Here is a 21,578-nt window from a genome sequence, read left to right as displayed (position 1 = left end):
AACTGAGGCATGGCATGGGATCAATCCAAGGGCCGGGGCCAATGCAGCCAGGGCCGTGCCCGGGGATGGGAGGGCGTGGTGCCCACTGTGCCCGCTGTCCCTGGCCGGGTGCTGGCAGTGCCCCAGGGTCAGCGCTGGGCTGGCACCAGCTCCGAACTAACATTTACCCAGCCCCGAGGGCTTGGCTGCCACCCCAGGAAAGGACAGGCCAGGGGCCACCAACCCAGCCCGGGGGGACAGACAGTGACACTGACACTGCCACCGTGCCAGCCCTGCACTGGGCACTGCCAGGGAGAGCCAGGGTCCCTGGGAAATGGGGAGAGGGAGAGAGGGATGGATTGGGGATGGATTGGGGATGGATGGATGGATGGATTGGGGATGGATGGGTGGGTGGATGGATGGATGAATGGATGGATGGATGGATGGATGGATGGATGGATGGATCCATGGATGGATGGATGGATGGATGATGGATGGATGGATGGATGGATGGATGGATGGATGGATGGATGGATGGATGGATGGGTGGATGGATGGATGGGTGGGTGGATGGATGGATTGGATGCATGGATGGAGGGATGGGTGGATGGAGGGATGGATCCATGGATGGAGGAGGAGGGAAGCAGCTGGGCTGGGGCAGGCGGGTCCCGGGGGGGCCGGGCGGAGGGGCGGGAGGGGAGGGCGGCGGCGGGGTCCGGGTGGGGCCGGGGCCCCCTCCCGTCGCCGCTCACATGACGCCGCTCCCGGGATGCGCCGGGCGGCGCCGGGCGTGGGCGGCGGCGAGAGGCGGCGGCAGCGGGACCGCACCGGGGCGCGCCGGCTCCGCCGCCGGCACCGCCACCGGCACCGCCAGCAGCACCGGCAGCGGGAGCGGCCCATGGCCCGCGGCCGGACCGCCGCGCCCGCCCCCTGAGCGACCCCATGGAGCAGGTAGGACCGGGACCGGGATAAGGAGCGGGACCGGGAGCGGGGCCGGAGCTGCCGCGGCGGGGACCGGGCGGGTCCAGCACCCACGGGCGCGGCGCCGTTCCGGGGGTCCGGCACCCCCGGGGACCGCACCTGCCGTCGCTGTGCTCCCCACCTGCGGCCGCTGTGCTCCCCACCTGCTGCTCTCTGCCCCACCCACCCTCCCCCGGCAGCACCTGAGCCCCGCGGCAGCATCGCCCACCCGGGACCCCCGGTACCACCGCCCTGAGACCCCCCCGTGCGCCTCCCCCGGCCCAGGTGTGCGGCGGGACCCCGTCCCCGTCCCTGTCCCTGCTCTGCCACCGCCTCCCGCCACAGCCCGGGGCGGGTCCCGCCCGCGGTTTGGGGAGGGGGTTTCTGCTCGGGCAACGGGCTGGAGCCGCCGTGGGGTGTGGAAAACCCCCGGGGGGGTCCTTTGCTCCGTCTCCCCATCCCGTTATTCCCCGGCCGACGCCTCCAGCCCCGTCCCGCTCCGGCCGGGCTGTGCCGCCCCTCCTCGCCGCCCACCCGGGGCCGGGGGTCTCTCGGACCTCCCGTGCCGTGGCTCTGCGTGGACAGGAGGCTCTCTGGGGTGGGGGTCACCCCCTCCCGACCATCCCTCCCCAGTTTTGGGGTCCAGCTCCCTCCCCGCAGCCCCCGGGCTCTGCCTCGTGTTCCCCCCGCCGCCCCCGCGGCTCCGGCTCAGCGCAGATCCCAGCGCAGGGTTTGATGCCTCGCGGGTGCCCCGCAGCCCTGGACCCTCGGAGGGGCTGTGGCAGCGCTGGGGACCCGGCGGAGCCGCCGCTGCGGGCGCGGCACGTCCCCAGCACGCAGCGAGCGCTGCCCGCACGTTGGGGGCCGCGTGCTGCAAAATCCGCCCCCCCTACCCGAGCCGCGGCGGGGGGGCAGCACCGGGGGTGCCACAGCATGGCCGTGTCACCCACCCGCCATCAGCGCCCACAGCCCACAGCCCGCACCCCCGGGATGGCCCCGCAGCCCCGGCAGAGCCACCGCGGGGACATGGCGGGGTGCAGCGTCCCCCGGGGGCTGCCATCGCCCGGGCCCTCGCTGCCGGCTGCGCTCTCCCCGCCGGTAAAATCCCCTCTTCCCACATCCAGCTGCAATGCAGAGGAGCTCCCGAGCCGCCCGCACGCCTTCCCCGCCGCCCTGATTGGCGGCGCCGCCTCTGGAAGGGGCCGTGGTAATTTTAGGCCGTGAGCGGCAGCAGGTTGGCATGTGCCCGCCGCCCCGGGCTCGGCCGGGAGGCTCCGGCAGCGCTGCCCGGCCGCGCTCCGCGCTCACGGCGCCCACGGCAGCCGGGGATGCTGCGCAGCGCCCGGGGCTCCCCGAACCCCGCCGGGATCGCGGCCCCTCCCTGATGTGCGATGAGCGCGTAAGTCCTCGGCGCCCCCCGGCCGGGCGCTGCCCCCCCGGCCCCGCTGTTGTTTATCCCGACGGCCCCGCCGGCGGGCAGGGAAGGAGGGGCTGCGGCCGTAACCCTTTCGTCTGGCCGCCCGCTCAAAATGGCTTCGCGCCGCCGCCGCCGCCGGGGATCGGGAGCTGCGGGCTGGGAGCGCCCGCCTGGAGCCGGGAGGGCGCTGGGTGGGGGGCACCCGGCGAGACCCCAGCCCAGAGGGGCACCCCCGGCACCCCCGCGGGCAGCGCGGGTCACCCTGCGCGCCCCGCCCGATCCGCGGCCCCCCCAGCTCCTCCCCGCGCCCCGCTTTTGCTTTTCTTCATTTTAATTCCCGGGATTAGGTTAAAACCCATCTTCCACCCAGGCTGGATTCCCCTCTCTCGCTGCCTTTGTCTGCGGCGCGGAAGCGGCTCCGCAGGGAGCGGCGGGCGGGGGGCTGCTGCTCCACCCCTGCTCCCCCAAATCCCCTCCTGCTCCCACAAATCCGTTCCTGCTCCCTCGGATCCACCCCTGCTCCCCCAGACCCGCTCCTGCTCCCACAAATCCCCTCCTGCTCCCCCGGATCCATTCCTGCTCCCCTGGATCCGCTCCTGCTCCCCCAGACCTGCTCCTGCCCCCCCAGATCCGCTCCTGCCCCCCCCAAAACGCTCCTGCCCCCCCAAATTCGCTCCTGCTCCCCGAGACCCGCTCCTGCGGCCGGGATTTGGGGTGGGGGTCGGGCAGCGCCCCCCAATGGGGTGGGCAGGGCTCAGGGGCGCTGCCCGGCCCGGGAGGGAGGCAGGGCGGCGATGTTCGGCTGGATGGGCACGGAATGGGGCGTGGGGAGCCCTGGCGGGTGTGAGCCCTGTCCCACCCCGCCCGTGGGGACACAGGGGCGCGGTGGCCCGGGGGGCTGCGGGTGCGGCTCCCAGACAAAGAATGGGAATTCCTGGAGCGGGGAGGGAGCACCTGGGCATGGTGGCACCCGAGCCTCGGGGACACCTGTGGGGAACGTGCCCAGGGGCGGGGATGGGGCTGGGGGCTCTCCCGGAGCCCCCTCGGGCTGTGAACCCCAGGATGGGGCCTGGGGGCTCTCCCGGAGCCCCCCCGGCGGGTGGGGATGGGGCTGGGGGCTCTCCCGGAGCCCCCCCGGCTGTGCACCCCAGGATGGGGCTGGGGGCTCTCCCGGAGTCCCCCCGGCGGGTGGAGATGGGGCTGGGGGCTCTCCCGGAGCCCCCCCGGCGGGTGGGGATGGGGCTGGGGGCTCTCCCGGAGCCCCCCCGGCTGTGCACCCCAGGATGGGGCTCAGCCCTCGCCGTGTCCTTGTCCCTGACCCCGTGTCAGGGTCAGTCCCTGTCCCTGCAGGGCCGCGGGGCCAGCTCAGGTGGTGTCACCTCCCTGGTGGCACTGGGGACACCAAGAGGGGACTCGGAGTGCCGGGGTCCTGCCTGGGGGTGTCACAGGCCGGACATGGCCGTGTGTGCCCTCGTGGGGGACACAGCCGGGGGGGCCCCAGGAGTGGCAGTGCCACAGGGGACAGGGCGGGTGGCACAGCTGGAGGAGCTCTCTGCTCTTCCCACGGCCTGTGCTGTGCGCAGGGACAGACGGACAGACGGACGGACGGACGTTGGTCAGGCTGGCCCGCGGTGCCAAAGCCAGCCCGAGGGGACATTTCCTGGAAAGTCCCTCTGGAGAGCGGCCAGCGGGATGGAGCCGGGCGGGACGGGCAGCGCTGCGAGGCCGGGCAGGCAGAGGGCAGCCCTGGCACAGCCCAGCGAGGGGACAGCGGGCAGGGAGGTGTCCCATGCGGGTCTGGTGACATTGCGACCCCCTGGGGGTGCCACAGTTGGGGTCTGGGGGTGCCTGGCTGTGCCCTGTGGGGAGAAAATTCCCGTCACTCCCATCCTGCTGTTTGTCCCCTCCTGGCTCCCAAGGCCAGGCAGGGGACAGCAGTGGTGGCAGTGACCCCGTGGGTCCCCTCAGTGCCGGCACCCCCATTTCCAGAGGGGGAAACCCCTCCATCCGACCCCTGGGTGCTGTGGGTGGCACCAGGGTGCCACCATCCCTGGGTGACCCCCGTCCCTCCCGTTTCCTGGATGTCCTCGGTGGCCCCGCGCCCGTGTGTCCCTGGGTGTCCCTTCCCTGCTCCTGTCCCTGGTGTCCCCTGCCCAGAGGTGGGAGCTGCCCCCGTGAGCGGCTCCGGCCCCGTGGCCCCGCTCCAGCCCTGGCTCCGGCGGCTCGGGCGTTTGTTTGTTCTGGGGGTGCCGCGCCCGCCCCGGAGCCCGCAGGAAGTTGTTGTTGACACAGGAGTTTCTTAATGGTGTCGCGGAAAACTCGCGCTTGGCAGCCACGGTGTCGCGGGCTGGCATTCCCGGGACCGTGGTGTGGTATGGGCTGGCATTCCCAGGAGTGCTGCGTGGCCCGGGCTGGCATTCCCGGCATCATGGAGTGGCACGGGCTGGCGTTCCCAGGAATGCTGCTTGGCACTGGCTGGCATTGCCGGGATTGTCAGGTGGCATGGGCCAGCATTCCCAGGAGCACTGCTTGGTACGGGCTGGCATTCCTGGGATCACAGGGTGGCACGGGCTGGCATTCCCAGGAATGCTGCGTGGCACGGGCTGGGCTGGCATTCCCAGGAATGCTGCGTGGCACGGGCTGGCATCCCTGAGGGCAGACCTGGGATGCAGGCAGGGAAACGCCCGATGATCACTCGGGACTCGGGGAGTGGCTGGGGCTGGCAGTGGCACGGGGACATCGCGGGGACATCGCGTGGAGGTGCCGGAGCCCTTGGCACCGTGCCAGCTGCAGGATTTGGGATGCTGCATCCCCCTGGAATTCTGGGGTGCTCTGGGGGTCTGTTCCAGCCCCCGCCTCTGTCCCACACATGGAGCTGTGTCCCGTTTGGGGACAGAGAGGAGACAATGACACCTGCCAGCAGCAGAGGAGCCATCTCGGAGTGCTGTGAGGGGATAATGGGAGATGATCCTGCTGTGCCCTGCCCTGAGCCCCTCCCTGGGCTCCTCTGCGCCTGGCTGGCCCTGCTGGCTCCAGCCCTGTCCCTGTGCTGGCCCTGTCCCCTCCTGCCGTGTCTCTGTGTCCCCAGGGGTTGTGGCCACCATTCCTCCCGGTTTTCTTCACCTCCTCCCACTTTCCTGTCACACGTGGCTCCGTTTCCCTCCCAAAATTGCCCCTCACGCACCCCAGGGCCGATGCTGGGTCCTGGCTGTGCCAGCTGGTGCCACAGGTGACTCAGGGCTCGTGTCACGGCATTGATGTCACCTCCTGCCACCGTGGAGCCTTTCAGGTGCCATTTGCACCCTGAAATTCAGCTGTGGGATTTGTTTCCTCAGCAGTTTCTCCGCGCTGGTTTTGGGATGCTCTGCTGTGTCCAGGCAGCCTGAGCCAGGCCAGGCCCTGCTGGCTGTCCCCATGCTGGCTGTCCCCATGCTGGCTGTCCCCATCCCTCAGTCTCCCAGGCCAGGCTCTGTCCGTCCGTCTGTCCAGCTGTTTCCCGCCCTCGCTGTTTCCTTTCCCCGCAGCTCTGTGTCAGCCTTTGTCCGTCTGTCAGCCCTGACCCGGCTGTTTCCGTCCCCCTGTCTGCCTGTGCCAGTCCCCGTCACTCCTGTCCCTCTGTCCTGGCGTTTCCTGTCCGTGTGTCCGGCAGTGCCCGGCCTTGGCCTCGCCCTGCTGCTGCTTGTCCAGCTCTCCCTGTCCTGCCTCTCCTGGTGCCCTGTGCCAGCTGCCCTGTGCCAGCTGCCCTGTGCCCGTCCTGCTCAGCTCACGGTCCCTGTCCCTCTGTCCTGGTGGCTCCTGGCTGCCCATTGCTGGGTGACACAGCCCTGTCCCTGGGTGTCCCCTGCCCATCCCTGGGTGTCCCACTCCTGTCCCAGTCCCTGGGTGTCCCTTGCCTGTTCCTGGGTGTCCCCTGTCCATCCTGGGTGTCCCACTCTTGTCCCCGTGTGCCCTGTCCTGGTCCCTGGATGTCCCTCCCTGTTCCTGGGGGTCTCTTGCCCATCCCGCTCCCATCCCAGTGCCAGTGCTGGTTCTGCTGTCCGGTGCCGGTTCCTGTTCCCACCCCACCATCCCGGTGCCGGTTCCAGCTGTCCCGGTGCCGGTTCCCGTTCCCACCATCCCGGTGCCGGTTCCGCTGTCCCGGTTCCCGTTCCCGTTCCCACCCCGCCATCCCGGTGCCGTGCCGGTCCCTCCCGCCGGGCGGGCCGTACCGAGCCGAGCCGCCCCGCGCCCCGCCCGCCGCCGCGGGCGCCCGGAGGAGGCGGAGCCGCGACCGGGGCCGGGGCCGCCGCCGGCCCAGCCCGAGCCGAGCCGAGCCGAGCCGGACCGCGCCGTGCGGGGCCGCGCCGGGCCGAACGCAGCGGGAGCGCGCCGCGCGGGGCCGCAGCGGGCAGCGCCGTGCGGGGCCGTGCCGAGCCGAGCCGTGCGGAGCCGGGCCGGGCCGAGCCGAGCCCGCCCGCCGCGCCCCGATGAATGGGATCGCCTTCTGCCTGGTCGGGATCCCGCCGTCCGCCCCCGCGGTGAGCGACACCGGCGGCACCGGGGACACCGGGGACGCGGCAGCGGGGACTGGGCGCGGCGCTGGGGGCGCTGGGCGGACTGGGAGGGTGTGGGCTCGGCGGAGCGGGGTCTGGGAGGAACTGGGGGGCACTGGGCGGGCTGGGGAGGGAGCAGGCTCGGGGAAATGGGGTCTGGGAGGAAATGGAGGTAGCGGCCGAGTGTAGGTCTGGGGGAACAGGGACTGGGGGAACTGGGAGGGACGGGGAGAGTGTGGGATGGCGCCGAGGTCTGGCAGCACGGCCGGGTGTTGGGCGATGCCCTCGGGGGCCGGACCGGGACCGAGCCGGGTCTCCGGGCCCGGGCTGTGGGTCAGGGCCAGCGGGTCCGGGGGTGTCCGGCCACCCACGCCACGCCACGGGCGCTGGTGGCCGCGGTGGCCTGTCCCCAGCCACAGCGGCGTCGTGGCAGGGCGGAGGGGCTGCGGCGCCCGGATCCGGCCCGGAGACCCCGGGAAGGCGCTGCCCCTTCCCGGGACGGACCCACGGACACCCACGCACTTCCTCCGAAACTCCCGGCCGGGCTGGCTGCGTGCGGCTCCGGCCGATCCATCCCCGCCAGCGCTCGCCTCCGGGCAGGCAGCAGCCCCCGGCGTGCCAGGAGCTCCTGGAGGCCAAATCCATCCCCCCCAGCCCCGAGCAGCCCCCCAGGATCTGCTGATGCTCGGGTGGGCATCGGCATCGCCCGGCGCCGCTGCCCCGGAGGGCGATTCCCGTCTCCCGTCCGCGGTGCCAAGGAAGGCCAGCCCAGCCCTGGCTACGTCCCCATTTCCTGCCCGTTTTATGCCAGATCCCGGCGAAACCTTGGCGTGGGGATGAGGACAGCGCTGAGGGACGTGGGGCGGGGGTCTGGCTGCCGTGGGGACCCCTCGCTGTGAGACTGGCACATCCTGGCCCCAGAGCTGGATTGGTCCCTCCGTTCCTGGTTTTTTGAACTCGGCTTCCTCAGCCCCGGCCACGGGGGAGTTAACCGGGCTGAAAGGGTTAATTGGGGTGTGCGGAGTGGCCCGGGGATGAGGAGCATTAATCATGGCTCCTCCTGGACCCGTCCCTGCTTACCCCGTACCGCTGGGCGCCGGCGCTCGGAATTTTGGGATGGGGATGGGTGTGTGTCTCTGAATCTTGGAATCGGCTTTTCTGCTCTGTTTTGGGGTGAAATGTGCCCTCCTGGGGGGCGGCACCTGGGGCAGGGCTCGAGTCCGTGATTTGGGGGGATTTGGGGTGCTGAGGGATTTGGGGTGACTTTGGAGGGGTTCATTACCCACCACGTGTGGGGATGAAGGCTCTTTGCCATCCTGCCGTGAGGATTTAGTGCTGCGCCAGCAGAAATCCCGCCCGGCAGCCGCCCCCAGGGCTGCGTGGCAGGGACGGTGTCCCACTGTCCCCAAAGCCCTCACCCCTTCACGGCTCCTGCCCCGAACCCTTTTTGCCGTCTCTGCTTTACAAATTGAATTTCTTCACGCCTTTTTTTTTACTTTCCCCCCCCTCCTTTCTCTCTGAACCCTGAACTTGAAAGACAGGAAAAGCCTGTGCTCGGGGCTGCTGCCGCAATCCCGCCTCGCCAGCGCGAAACCTGGCACGGGCACCGGGCTGGGCCACGCGGTGCCACCCGGGGCCACCCCGGGGTCCTGCCGGTCACCCTGGGCTGGTGGCAGCCCTGGCTGCCAGGGCTCTGACCTCTGTGGTTTAACCTTGGCGTGTCACCGCTGGCACCGGGCCCTGCGCAGGGACAGGGGGGTGATGGTGATCCCAAATGTGACCCGGGGCTGGCAGCGCTGCCCGGTGCCATCATCCAGGGTCAGCTGCCAGGCTGGGGGGTATTTGGGGCTTGGGGACTTTGGGTCTGGGGGGCTTTGGGTTTGGAGAGTTTGGGTTTGGAGAGTTTGGGGGCTGTGGGTTTGGAGAATTTGGGGTTGGGGAGTTTGGGTTTGGGACCTGTGGGTTTGGGGACTTTGGCATGGGGAGACAGCTCGTGGGGGATGCTGAGTGTGGCACCAGCTCCAAACTGGAGTTTGGAGCCTCTCCCCAGTTCACGTGGAGCCACTCACTGGGAGAAAGCACACGGGGATGAGGGGGGGCTGTCCTGGGAAGCTGCCGAGCCCCGGGATGGCCTTTTATTCTCATTAAAAGGGAAAAAAACAGGATTAGGTTTCAAGTCGGTGCTATCCCATTAATAAACCAAGTTTGTCTTCGGCAAGGCAGCAAGACCTGATTTAAAAAGGAATGGAGATAGATGACCTATTTTAAGCTCTCAAGTTGGAAAATATCGACCTGGCTGCCTCCAGCCTGCCAGCGGCAGGGCCGGCTGTGCCAGCTGGGCCACAACGCGCTCCCAAAACCCTCCTGGATATCCCTAAACCTGCCTGGTTCTCCTAAAACTCCTTCTGGATATCCCTAAACCTGCCTGGTTCTCCTAAAACCCCTCCTGGATATCCCAAAACCCTCCCAGATATCCCAAAACACACCTGGCTCTCCCCAAACCCACCTGGCTATCCCAAAACCTGCCCGGTTATCCCAAAACACTCCCAGTTCTCCCAAACCCCACCTGGCTCTCCCAAAACCTTCTTGGATCTACCAAAACCCACCTGGCTCTCCCAAAACCCTTTTGGATCTCCCAAAACCCTTTTGGATCTCCCAAAACCTGCCTGGCTCTCCCAAAACCCTCCTGGCTATCCCCAAACCCGCCCAGCTCTCCCAAAACCTGCCCAGCTCAGGATGCCCCAGGTGGCTCCTTCAAAGGCACCGCCGACCTCCTGCCTGGAGCTCCTGGAGCAGTCGCCTCCTTTCTCCCCAGGAGTTCATTAAGGCCTCGCTAATTGCCAGCCCGGCACACCTTGGCGTGGCGCAAGAGCCGCGGCGGCGCGGTCCGGCAGCTCGGTGCCACCGCAGCCGCGCCGGGACCGGCCACATTCCCCGTGGGTTCGGTGTCACCAGGGTTTGGGAGAGGTTTTAGGGGTGGTTTTAAGGGTGGGGGGTGTTGGGGTGTGGGGTTGGGCCCGATTCTTGGGGGGTGAAGCTGGAGCTGGGCTGGCCTTGGGGAAAACGGGGTGAGTTGTCCCAAAGTGACCAAAATGAGGCAGTGGTGACCAGGGGGGTGGCCCTGGTGACAACAGAGATGGCCCTGGTGGCTGTGGGGTGGTTCTAGTGACCATGGGGATGGAGCCTGGTGGCCATGAGGATGGGACCTGGTGGCCTTGGGGATGGGATCTGGTGACTGTGGGGATGGCCCTGGCGACCACAGGGATGGCCCTGGTGACCATAGGGACAGCCCTAGTGACAATGGGGACAGACCCTGCCCTTGCCCAGTAGAATCCCTTTTCCAAACGCAGCAGGAAGGGTTTGGGGTTCCAGGAGCCATCCCAGGCTGGGGAACAGTTCCTGACACAGCCCTGGGCCCCAGGCTCGTGTCCCCTTCAGTGACCAGCCAGGTCCCCATCGCCCCTCTGGTCACCCACCACCGGTGGCACCCCCCGGCCTGTCCCCGCACACCCCGGGGTGCCCACGGTGACCGTGCCCCCCCCGCCATCCCCCGAGGGCAACAGAGGGTCCCTTGATGGGGCCGAGCGCGTGGGGCAGCCCCGGGGCGGGTGGGACGGAGCGCGGTGGCTCCGGGGGACAATCGGGCCATTGTCGCACATCCTTGTGGCACATAGTGGCTCTTTCTGTGCGCGCCGGGCGGGGGCCGGGCTGCGGTGCCAGCGCTTTCGGGGCCAAGCGTGGTCCCCAGCGGGGCTGGCGGTGACTGGTGTGGCAGCAGGGGCAGGACATCGATGTCCCCGGCCGGGGAGGGGACGTGGACTGGACGTTCGGCCACGGACGCGTGTGGGATGAGGAAAAATGCTGGGCTGCTCCTAATTGCAGGAAAACACTGCTGGGTGCTGCTGGAGCTCGGTGTCCCCAAAGCCGTGTCCCCAAAGCCACCTCCTGTCCTCGCTGTGGCCAGGGGGAAACCCAGGACCTCTTTTGGCTCCTTATTTCCACCGTCCAGCGAGGGCTGTGGGGTTTGTGCTCCCTCCCAAACCCTCAGGCGTCACCCCAAGGGTGTCCCTCACATCTCTGGGGGGCTCATGGGGGCTTCCCCACCCCAGGCCCCCCATCCTTGGAGGGGGCAGGGGCTGGAAGGAGCTGCAGCCTCCCCCTGACCCCCGTGGGTCGCGTTTTCCACGCAAGGTGCCTCTGGAGCCGCCGGAGGAAATGGCTCATTGTTAGCCCGGCTGAAAAAAACAGAGACCCAAAAACCGGCCCTAATGAGGCCAGCTTCTATTTGCGGGTTTGCACGGGAAAAACAGGAAACGGAATCCTGTTACTTTTCTAGGGCCCGCTGCCGATAATGCCGATTGTAGGATGGGGCACAGGAGGAGGAGGAGGAGGAGCTGGTGATGAAGGCAGCCCCAGCGTGGCCTTGGTGGTCCCGCTTCCTCCCGGGCTGGGGGATGAAAACTCCTCCTTGGTGGCTCCGTGGTTCCCGTCTTTGTGCTGGCTCTGGTGTGTCCCCGGCCTTGTCCCTGCCTCGGGGCTGCTGGCACTGGGTGTGGGCACAGTCCAGGAGGGATGAGGGGCTGGGAGGGCTGGGATGTGGGGCTGGACAGGGCATGGTGCTGTGGAGAGGCGTTTGCTGCCTAAAGTGTCCCCAAAACTGGCCCTGGCTGTCCTGGATGTGTCCTGTGGATGTCCCACAGCCCTGTGGGTCTGTCCCTTGTCCCCATCACCCGTGGGGTTCGGGAGGGTTGGGATGGAGCCGTGTCCTGCCCTGGAGATGTGACGGGGAGGGTCCGCGTGGATGCTGTCACTTCAACGCGGTGACATCGGCTGGTGACACCTGCAGTGACATCAGCTGGTGACACCTGCAGGGCTGCTCACAGGGACAATCCAACAATTGCAGCCCAGGGATGCCACCAGGGATGCCAGCAGCCATGGGGACCAGCAGGGACAGTGCCATGTGTCCAGAGAGCCACAGTGGGCACCAGGAGAGACCGGGAAAGGGGATGAGGCTCTGGGGTCCCCAAATTCCTCTGGATGTGGCTGCAGGGACCCCCTGACCGGGCGAGTGGAGCTGCTGCTTCCAGATGTGTCAGGAATGGGATCCCTGCGGGTCCAGGGATGGCATCTCGGGGTGACAGTGCCAGGACAGTGACAGTGCTGGGTTTGGTGACAGGACAGAGCCACCTGGGGTGGGCCGGGGAGGGGACACTGTCCAGGGAAGGAAGGATGGATGGATGGATGGATGGATGGATGGATGGATGGATGGATGGATGGATGGATGGATGGATTTCCTTCCCCACGTTAACACCCAGGAATGTCACAGGGATGGTTGGTGGATGCAGCAAACCCTTCTGGCATCAGCTGAGAGTCACCCCAGCACTCCCACCCTCCTGGGGCTGGTGCATCCGTCCTGAGGGATCCTGCCCAGGCTGGGACCTGACACCTGGGGGTTTTCTCTCCATCACCGAGGTGGTTTTTCCTCCTTTTTCCTCCTTTTCCCTCCTTTTCCCAGCGCTGCTGCTCCCGCCTGGGCTGTGCCTGCACTCCCGGGGCTCCCACCCTGCTTTCCCCCATTCCCAGTGGGATCCAGCTGTGTGGGATTGGGGTGGGGCCATTCCCGGGGCCCGGAGCACCCCGGGGGCTGCTGCAGGCCAGCACCCCCTGAAATCCCCGCTGAGCTGCAAAGCTCCTCAGCCCCGGTTCGAGTTAAAGAGAATTAAAATGCTTTCTCCTGCCGATCCCTAATCCCCGCGGCTGCGGCAGGGCCCGAGGGATGCCCGGATGCTCCCGGCGTGGTCACCCGTCCCCATCCCTGTTCTGCTGTCACTTCACCCCCTCCCCGGTCCAGGTCCCGCTGCCGGAGCATCCCCATCCCCTTTCCTGCAGGGGAGCATCGATCTCGGCTCTCTTTGGGGGTGCATCCCCCCGCAAACGCTGCCTGGAGCCCGGGGAGGGCGTGTGGGACCCCCGACCCCCTTTCCCCATCGCAGCTTTGCCATAAAAGGGCTGGAAATGGGTTATTGTCTCAGCAGGGCTTTCTCCTCCTCCCAAATCCTATTAAAACCTCATTTTTCTGACCCTAATCTCAGCTGGCCCTTCTGGGGGGGGGCGGGATTAGTGGTTGTGTCCCCCCCGCCCCGGCCCCGCTGGGTCCGTGCGGGAGAAGCGCGGCCGGAGGGGGGCGGCTGTGTGGCCGCGGTGGTGGCAGCGCTGCTGTCGCTGTCGCTGTGTCCCTGTCACTGTCGCTGTCGCTGTGTCCCTGCCCAAAGGGTGACGTTATCCCCGCCGCGTGCCAGGGCGATGGCGCCGCTGGCAGGGACAGCTGGTGACATGTCCCCAGCTGGGCCCGGCGCCTGCAGCCCCGCGATGTCACCGCGCTCGGGGCGGGCTGGGGTCGGGCCAGGAGCGGCACGGGTGGGGCAGGGGGGTGGCATCGGGGTCAGATGTGGGCATCCCTCAGTACGGGGAGCAGGGCCGTGTGTCCCCGTGGCTGTGTGTCCCCCTGGCCGTGTGTCCCCCTGTCCATGTGTCCCTCTGTCCGTGTGTCCCTGTCTGTGTGTTCCTGTGTGTCCCCCTGTCCATGTATTCCTCTGCCCATGTCTCCCTCTGTCCATGTGTCCCCCTGTCCGTGTGTCCCCCTGTCCGTGTGTCCCTCCATCTATGTGTCCCCTTGTCTTCGTCCCCCTGTCCGTGTGTCCCTGTCGGTGTCCCTGTGCATGCCGGGTGCTCCCTTTGCAGCGTATTTAGGACACTCCTGTGCAAACGGAACGTTCTGGAAGGCGTCCAGGCCGCTCGCATTCCTCGGGGTGGAATCTGCCCCCGCCAGCGCCGCCTGACCTTTCCCGCTTTGGGCTGCGGGAGCAATCCCAGGGACCGTCCCCTCGCTGTCCCCCCGCCAGGGCTTGGGGACCCCTCCCCAGGCCCCTCCGGGCTGCTGGGGCAGCTCAGTGCCACCACGAGGGGCTGAGGGGGTGACAGGGTGACACCCACGAGGGGCAGGGGGCAGTGACAGGGTGGCACCCACGAGGGGCAGGGGGCAGTGACAGGGTGGCACCCACGAGGGGCTGAGGGGGTGACAGGGTGACACCCACGAGGGGCAGGGGGCAGTGACAGGGTGGCACCCACGAGGGGCTGAGGGGGTGACAGGGTGGCACCCACAAGGGGCAGGGGGCAGTGACACGGTGGCTCCCGTTGTCCCCAGCTGTCCCGGGAGCCCCGGGTGTCTCCAGCCCCCCATTCCCAGCTGGATTTCCCCCCTGAGCCGGGAAGTGAAGCCCCCCGGGGCTGTTTGCACCCTCAGCCTGGTCTGGCTGCTCCAGCCGGGCAGCTCAGCGAGCTGGGTCACGCCAGGGCCTGTCCCCGGGCTGGGCCGAGGCCACCGGGGTGGCCCGGGCTGGCTCAGGGACAGACCTGGGCACAGGACCCTGGTGACACTGTGGTGGCCCCGGGGGTGCTGCTGGCATGGTTTGGCTCCCTTGTGTCCCCATCCTGGTTTGTCACGGCTGTACCGGTTTGGAGGGCACCCCGGGTGTGCAGAGGGGTGCCTGGGCACACTTTGGGTCCTTGGGGACATGGCTGCCACCAGGCCATGCTGCCCAGCTGGCCTGGGGTGGCTGCTGGAGCTGTTTTGGGGCAGATCCGTGTCACCTGCAGGGGACACTGGGGACATTCTGGCCACCGCAGCATGTCCCTGTGTCCCCGCATTGTGTCCTTGTGTCCCCACATTCCCTGTCCCCTTGTCCCCACATTCCGTGTCCCCACATTCCACATCCCCCTGTCCCCGCACTCCGTGTCCCCCCATCCCCGTGTCCCCCCATCCCCGTGTCCCCCCATTCCGTGTCCCCTGTCCCCGCACTCCGTGTCCCCTCGCTGTGCCCACCTGGCGGGTGTGTGGCACCCCCGTGGCGGGGCCCGCGGGGCTGCAATGCCAGCAATGCCCGGCATTTCCCGGCGTGGCCTCCAGCGCGGCAGGAATGCGGCCGGGACCCCCTCGAGCGGGGACGGGGACAGGGACAGGGACAGGCAGGGCGGGAGGGGACAGCCCGGGGGACGCTGCCAGCCCCCCGCCCCAAACCGAGCTGGGCCGGCTCCGCTCTTTTCCTAATTCCTCCCAAAATTGGCTGCCACAGGGGGTGCTGGTGTCGCTGCTCCTGGGGGACAACAGGGGACCCGCCACCCCTGGGTATCCCCCAAAATGAGAGGTGGGGCTGGGGGTGCTCTTGGTTTGATTCCAGCTAGGAATTGTCCTTAGAGCTTTTTTTTTTTTAATTTTAAAATAGTTTTTTTTTTTTTTAATTTAAAATGATTTAATTTTTTAATATATATTTAAATTTTTTTTGTCTCCTTTTTGCCACAGGCACTGAGAGGGCCGTGAGGTGCAGTGTGTGTGTCTCTGTGGGGATATTTATATTTTTGGCCTTCATGGGGCTGTTTTGCCCCTCTGGGGGATTTTGGTCTTTGGGGTGCAGGACACGTGTCCCCCCCACTCCCAATTGCCAGGGGGGGACACAGAGGGGATCTGGGGTGTCCCGCAGCCCCCCCAGCTCTCCCCGGTGGGGACAGAGGGTGGCAGCTCGCTCCGTGTCCCCGGCATCTCCCAGTGCCCTGCGGAAAGGAAGGAAGGAAGGGGCCGGGAGGAGGGAGAGGAGGAAGCGGGGAGGGTGGGATGCTGCCCGGGGTGATGGAGGAAGAAGGGGGCGGATTGAAAAAAAAGTATAAAAAAGAAGGGAAAAAATTGAAGGGAAAAAAATTAAAGGGAAAAAAATGAAAGGGAAAAAATAGGAGGGAAAAAAAAAAAGAAAAAAGAAGGAAAAAGGGAAAGTCCTGGCAAAGTGACACCGGTGGGGGCGCTGGGGGCGGGGGTCTGGCTGGGGGCGGTGGGCTGGGCACTGATCGCTGCCAGCAGCTGGAGCCGCAGCCGGGACCGTGCTGCCCGCCCTCCCCGCGTCCATCCTTCCATCCATCCCTCCCTCTTTCCATCCCTCCCTCCCTTCCCTCCCTCCCTCGCTCCATCCGGGGCCGGGGGTGGCTGTGCCTGGGTGGGGGCTGAGCGAGCGAGCGAGAGGCGGCTCCTCGGGCCCGCCGGCTCCGGGAGGGGCGGCTGCCGCCCCCATGGGGGTCCCGAGCCCGGGCTGAGAGCCCCGAGCGCCGCCGGGATGGTGCAGGAGAGCGCGGGGGTCGCGGCGCGGGGGTCGCGGCGGGCGCTGCGGGGGCGCTGCCGGCCGCCCCCGGCCCCCAGCCCCAAGCGGCTGTGGAGCGTGGAGCGCTCCGGGAGGGGCTGGCGCCTGGAGCGGCCCGTGGGGGTGGACTGCAGCTCCCCAGAGCCCCGCTGCATCTGGCTGAGCAGCCTGCGCCGCCACGCCGCCGCCGCCGAGCCCCCCGGGCCCGCGCCGAGAGCCGAGCGGTGCCGCCGGGTGAGAGCCGGGGAGCGCGGCGGGGTCGGGGAGGGCGGGTGGGGGTCTCGGGAGGGGGTGGGGGTCTGTCACAGCGCCCCCGTGGCCGCCGGGGTGTCCCCTTGGTCCCCTCCTGTGCCCGGGCAGGGTCCGGCTCCCGCGTCCTGCTCCTGCTGCGCCGTGTCCGGGCTGGGGACAAATGCTGAGCCCCGGGTGGGGGGACAGCGCTGCTCTGTTGGACAGGAGGGGGACACTGGCAGGAGGGACCTGGCCCCACTGTGTCCCCACGGGGGTGGCTCAGTGACGTGGGGCACAGGACCTGTGCTGGGGGGTGGAGGGGCTCATAGGGATTGGGGTGACCCAGCTGGGGGGTCTGGGTGATCAAGGGGTTGCCCCATCCCTGCAGCACTCATGGGAAGGGGGATTTGGGGCTGTTGGCATGAGGATACATCTGGGGGAGCACGGCGGGAACCACCGGGGTGAGGCTAAAACCGAGCCAGAAATTTGGGAGGAGGGACAGAGCTCTGAGGACAAACGGCTGAGGTGACAAAGTGTCTGGGGGAGCTGGAGCATCTCAGCCAGCACTGGGTGGCTGCCCAAGGCCACAACCGCAAGCTTCAACGCCAAAAAAACCTCCAAATCCGGGTGGTGGAGAGGGAAACTGAGGCACAGCAGCCAGGCAGGACGGTCACCTCACACCTGGGGACACGTCCCTGAGCTGGAGCCGCCCGCACGGCCGTGACACGGGGACACGTCCCTGTCGCCGCGGGCCGTTGGTGTCGGCAGCCCTCGCTGCTGCCGGGCCTGTCCGTGCCGGTTACCGTCAGCGGGGCACATTCAGCTGTCAGCTTAAAAATAATCCGGCGAGCCGGGGCCGGCACAAAGGAGGGCGCAGATGGGCCGGGCGCCGCCGGGATGCTGCCGGCCCCGGGGCCGCGGGATGGGGTCCCCCGGGAGCGGGGGGCGCCCGGTGCCAGCTGGGCTGGGATCACCCTCTGGGATTGGTGGGGTGGGAGGCGTTGTGGTGCCGGCAGAGGGGTTTTGTGGCTCTCCCGTGGTGGTTCTGTGTGGTTTTGGGGGCAGCCGATTTTTGGAGGGGGTCAGGGCGGTGGCAGAGGTGTGTGCTCGGCACAGGGACCCCGTTCTCAGGGGGACAAGAGCCCCGTGGGCACCGGGGTCTCCGTGCAGGACGTGCTGGACAGCGGGCACAGCCCGGCCCTGCGTCTGATCTCCCCACCGGCAGCGAAAAGGCCCACTCAGCACAGGCACACACAAAGGCTTTTTGTGCCTTGTCCCTTTGTGTCCCTTGTCCCCGTCCCCTCCCAGCCATCGCTTCCACCCAGACAGCCCCTGAATTTTAACACCCTCATCCCAGCACGGGCTGACTCCGGCAGCGGGGAAGGAGCCAGGGCTTGGGCAGGGTCCCTGTGGATCCTCTGGATCCCTGCCTGTCCCTCCCGCTCCCACATCCCCAATTTCCCTGGATTTGGCAGAGCTGGGTGGTGCCAGGACATCAGACAGTGCCTTCTGCTCCCCTCGGCCCTGGAGCTGCTCCCATCCCAGCCAGATGTGCTGCCAGATGTGCAGCCATGGGGAGCAGCCCCGGCCCTCATCGGGGCTGTGCTGAGCCCTCCCAAACCCATCCATCCTGAACTCCAAGCTCCTGGAATTCGGAACCCAGGAGTTCACCCCAGGTGTTGGCACTCTGGCTGCTCCTTGGTGCCAGGAGAGGTGCCTGTGGCTGCTCCGGCTGTGCCACAGCCCCATTCCCTGTCCCAGCACTGGCACTGGGAGCTGTGGGATGGAGCCACATCCCCTTGGCACTTCTCTGGGCAGTGTCCCCTGCCAGGTCCCTGCCCCGTTTTGGGAAGCCTCACTCATCCCACCACCTCCTGGATGGCTCTTTCCGCCTTTGCCCGAGGTTGTGCTGTGGCATCGGGGACCTTTTGTCCCCAAGTGCCACATCCCGTCCCCTCATCTCCCCTCCTGGGTCCCATCCAGACCCCCAGGCACTGCTCATTTATTTTGATTTCCTTTCCATTCATCTCCTTCTCAAAGGCCCCACAGGAGGAGTTGGGCTGGAATTCACTGGTGGGGGGCTGGGATTAGGGATTGGGGGGATTGGGAACGGAGCAGCTTTTGGGCAGAGCTCAGCCCCATCACGGGGCTCAGGAGCACGTGGGGTGACACCTTGTCCTTGTCCCCGCAGCCGACGCCGGCCCGGAGAGATGGGGCGTCCCCGAACGCCAACGCGCCCCCCGAGGGGGGCTCCTTCCCCTGGGTGGGGCCCAGGACGGTGGCGCTGCGCAAGAGCCCCCAGGGCGGCTTCGGCTTCACCCTGCGCCACTTCATCGTGTACCCTCCGGAGTCGGCCGTGCACTCGGCCAAGGTAGGGCCGGGCTCCATCCTGGGGATGCTGCAGGGGGAGGTGGTGGGGGCAGGATGAGGGCTGGGGGTGGGCAGGGGGAGAGGAGTGCGGCATCCATCGCCTGCTCTGTTGGGATTCCTGGTGATCATCCCCCCACGGGGATCCCACCCTGGGATGGAGGAGACCGTGGGGCTGCTGGAGCTGTTGGAAAATGAGCTCTGGGCAAGCAGCACCTCAGGAGACATCTCGGAGCGTTTTGGGATGTGGGATTGTTTGTGGGGATGGAGAGGATGGCCCTTGGCTCCCAACAACGGCTGCGGCATCGCTGGGAATGGCAGGAAAAGGCTCCTCAGAGCCCCCAGGGACAACCAGGGCTGGAGGAATTTTGGTTCCCACTTTCCTGACTGTTGGCAGGGATTTTCCAACTGGACCTGCCCTGGGATCTGTGTTTTGGTCACCCACCCTTTTGGGTGACATCTTTTGGGAGGACACGGCCCTGGCTTGGCACCTCTGAGCCCGATCTGGGCAGTGCCTTTCTCTCGAGGATGGAGAGATCCCATGGAGCCCCGCAGCAGCTGCTTCCAGCCTGGATGGAGAGCCCTCCACACCCTGAGGCATGAACCAGCTCCAAACTCCTGGAATTCTGGAATTCAGAACCCCCTTCTCTCCCCATTTCCTGTGGATGATGAGGGAGGATAATCCGGGATCTGTGTCGTCCCACACATCCCTTTCCCTGCTCCAGGCTGGGCACATCCCTGGGCCATCCCATCACCCCTGGAGCCCCACAGCTGCCCCACGGCCCGGGCGCTGGCAGACAGGGAAGTGCCGTGGGAAGTGAGTCACAGGGTGGGGAGAACCGACTCGCCGGAATCCCCGCTCGCCATCCTCCAGCACCTCCGGCATTTCCCAGGCTCCTCACTCTGCCTCTCCAGCCCCTTCCTGCCTTCCTGCGCCCGGAGCGCGGCCAGCGTGACTCTGCTGGGGAGATTTGTCATGGGAACGGCCTGAAGCTCCTCCAAACCCGCTCCCACCACTCCTCTGCCTTCCAAAAGGTTGCTCCTGCCCTTCTGGGCACCGGGCTGAGCCCTGCCCGGGCGGCAGCACCCGGGGCCGCGTGGGATGGAGCCGGATCAGCGCCGGGAGCCGGAGATGCGCTTGGGAAGAGGCTGGGAATAGCTGCCGGCGCAGCGCCGGCGGGGCAGGGCGCGGTGGGGCCGGCTCAGCAGCAGCAGCAGCAGCAGCAGCAGCAGCCGCGGGGGCCGGCACCCCGCCAGCTCCGGGGGCTGAGTTTCGGTGGCTTGACTCAGCAGGGAGGGGACAGGGAGCCGTGCTCGCCGCGCTCATCGCGCTGGCAGCGGGGCCGCCGGGGTGCCCTCGGGGCCGGGAAGGGCTCTGGGGTGCCCTCGGGGCCGGGAAGGGCTCTGGGATGCCACAGGACGAGGACGGGCAGGGAGGGGCTGAGTCCGTGCCCGCAGGGGCTCTCGGTGGCCCCACGCTCCCGCTGCGGCCGTGGAATGTGGCCGTTCCTTGGGCACCTGCAGCGGGGCAGGTGCTGCTCCTTGTCGCCGGCAATGTCGCACGCTGGTGCCCTCCTGGCACCCTCTGGGTGGCCCTGGCACCTTGGGGACACCAGGGCTGTGTCCCCCACCGGCTGGGGGCTGTGGCCAGGCCTGTGCTGCTAGCAGGGCATGGAAAATGAGAATTTCCCTTCCAGGTCCCCAGACCCCTCCTTGGGGGGACCTGAGACCCACCCTGTGCCCCACCCCAACCTGGCACCCCCTGCCCGGGCAGTGTGGCTCTGCTGAGGCTCCCCACGGGGGATTTGGGTTAAAAGGGGGGGGATTTGGCACGATTCCCACCCCCCGGCACAGATCAGTGCCCACTGCAGCCCTGGCAGCCCCTGCAGGGATGGGCAGGGATGAGGACTCATCCAGGATGGGACGGATCCTTCTCCTGGAACCCCACGGCAGGGGTTGGGCTCTCCCCGATGGCCCGGGGTGAAGGGTGAGATGCCACCCCAGGGCTGGCAGGGCCCCTTCCCGCTGCCCTGCCCCAAACCCGGCCCCACACTGGCAGCTGGGTGCGGGGGGCTGCGCGGGTCCCGCGGATCCGGTGTCAGGCGGTAATTTTAGCCGGGGGTGGCGGAGGGCAGAGGGACGGCGCTGCCACCCCCTGTCCCCTCCCGGTCCCCTCGTCACGGCCCCGCCACCAAATCAATGCTTTTCTCTTTTTGTTTTTGGCAGGAGGAGGAGAATGGGAACCGAGCAGGTGAGCATTGGCGTGGGGACCCTGGGGACAGCGGCACAGGGTGGCACAGGGTGGCAAAGGGTGGCACAGGGGAGAGGGGGGTGACGCAGTTGTCACAGCTCGCAGCGCTTTTTGCTGTTGTCACCACAGCACTAAATATCAGCTGGCGGTGAAGCCACGCGGGGCTTTGGTGGCAGTTTGGTGGCTCCTGGCACCGGCGATGTGCTCGGTGTCCCCAGCCCCCGGGAGCTTTGCGGGATGTCACACCCGGAGGGGCTGTGGCGTGGCCAGCACTGGCCCCGGGCCAGCGCGGGGTGTTTGGGGACAGGGACACGGCGCCGCTGTCCCCTCCCGGAGGCTCAGGGTGACGTGAGCGAATGTGAAGGTGTCAGAACGGATCGGCGCTGGCGCGGTGACACGGCGCCGGGGCCGCGCTGCCCGGGCAGCGGTGCCAGACCTGGCTCCCGGTACCCAGCCGGGCTGGGGGGCCCCGACCTCGCTCCGGGGGGGATTTGGGATCCCCTGTGGGCACCGCGCCCGCCTGGCAGCGCCCGGTGGCTTCGGCTCTCGCGGGTGGCGGGGCCGGGGGTCCGGGGCAGGACAGGACAGGAGGTGACTGGGGAGGGACAGGAGGTGACCCCCCCGCCTCGGGAGGGTGCTGACTGTGGCGGCAGCTCCCT

At 67.7% G+C, this 21,578-nt stretch overlaps 1 protein-coding gene across 1 annotated transcript in view; it reads left to right on the top strand.

The window, feature by feature from the left end:
• Positions 1–852: 852 nt before the first annotated feature.
• The window catches only part of ARHGAP23 (Rho GTPase activating protein 23), a 33,614-nt gene continuing 12,888 nt past the window's right edge, over positions 853–21,578 (top strand). Inside the window, exons 1-3 of the mRNA XM_063178790.1 lie at positions 853–930; positions 18,493–18,672; positions 20,895–20,919. Of these exons, the coding sequence (XP_063034860.1) occupies positions 922–930; positions 18,493–18,672; positions 20,895–20,919 (214 nt within the window). The 5' untranslated portion in view covers positions 853–921. The remainder of the gene's footprint in view (positions 931–18,492; positions 18,673–20,894; positions 20,920–21,578) is intronic.

Source organism: Melospiza melodia, chromosome 30 (assembly GCF_035770615.1).
Source record: "Melospiza melodia melodia isolate bMelMel2 chromosome 30, bMelMel2.pri, whole genome shotgun sequence".
In the NCBI taxonomy this organism is placed as follows: Eukaryota; Metazoa; Chordata; class Aves; order Passeriformes; family Passerellidae; genus Melospiza; species Melospiza melodia.
This window is presented reverse-complemented; position numbering and strand designations above follow the sequence as displayed.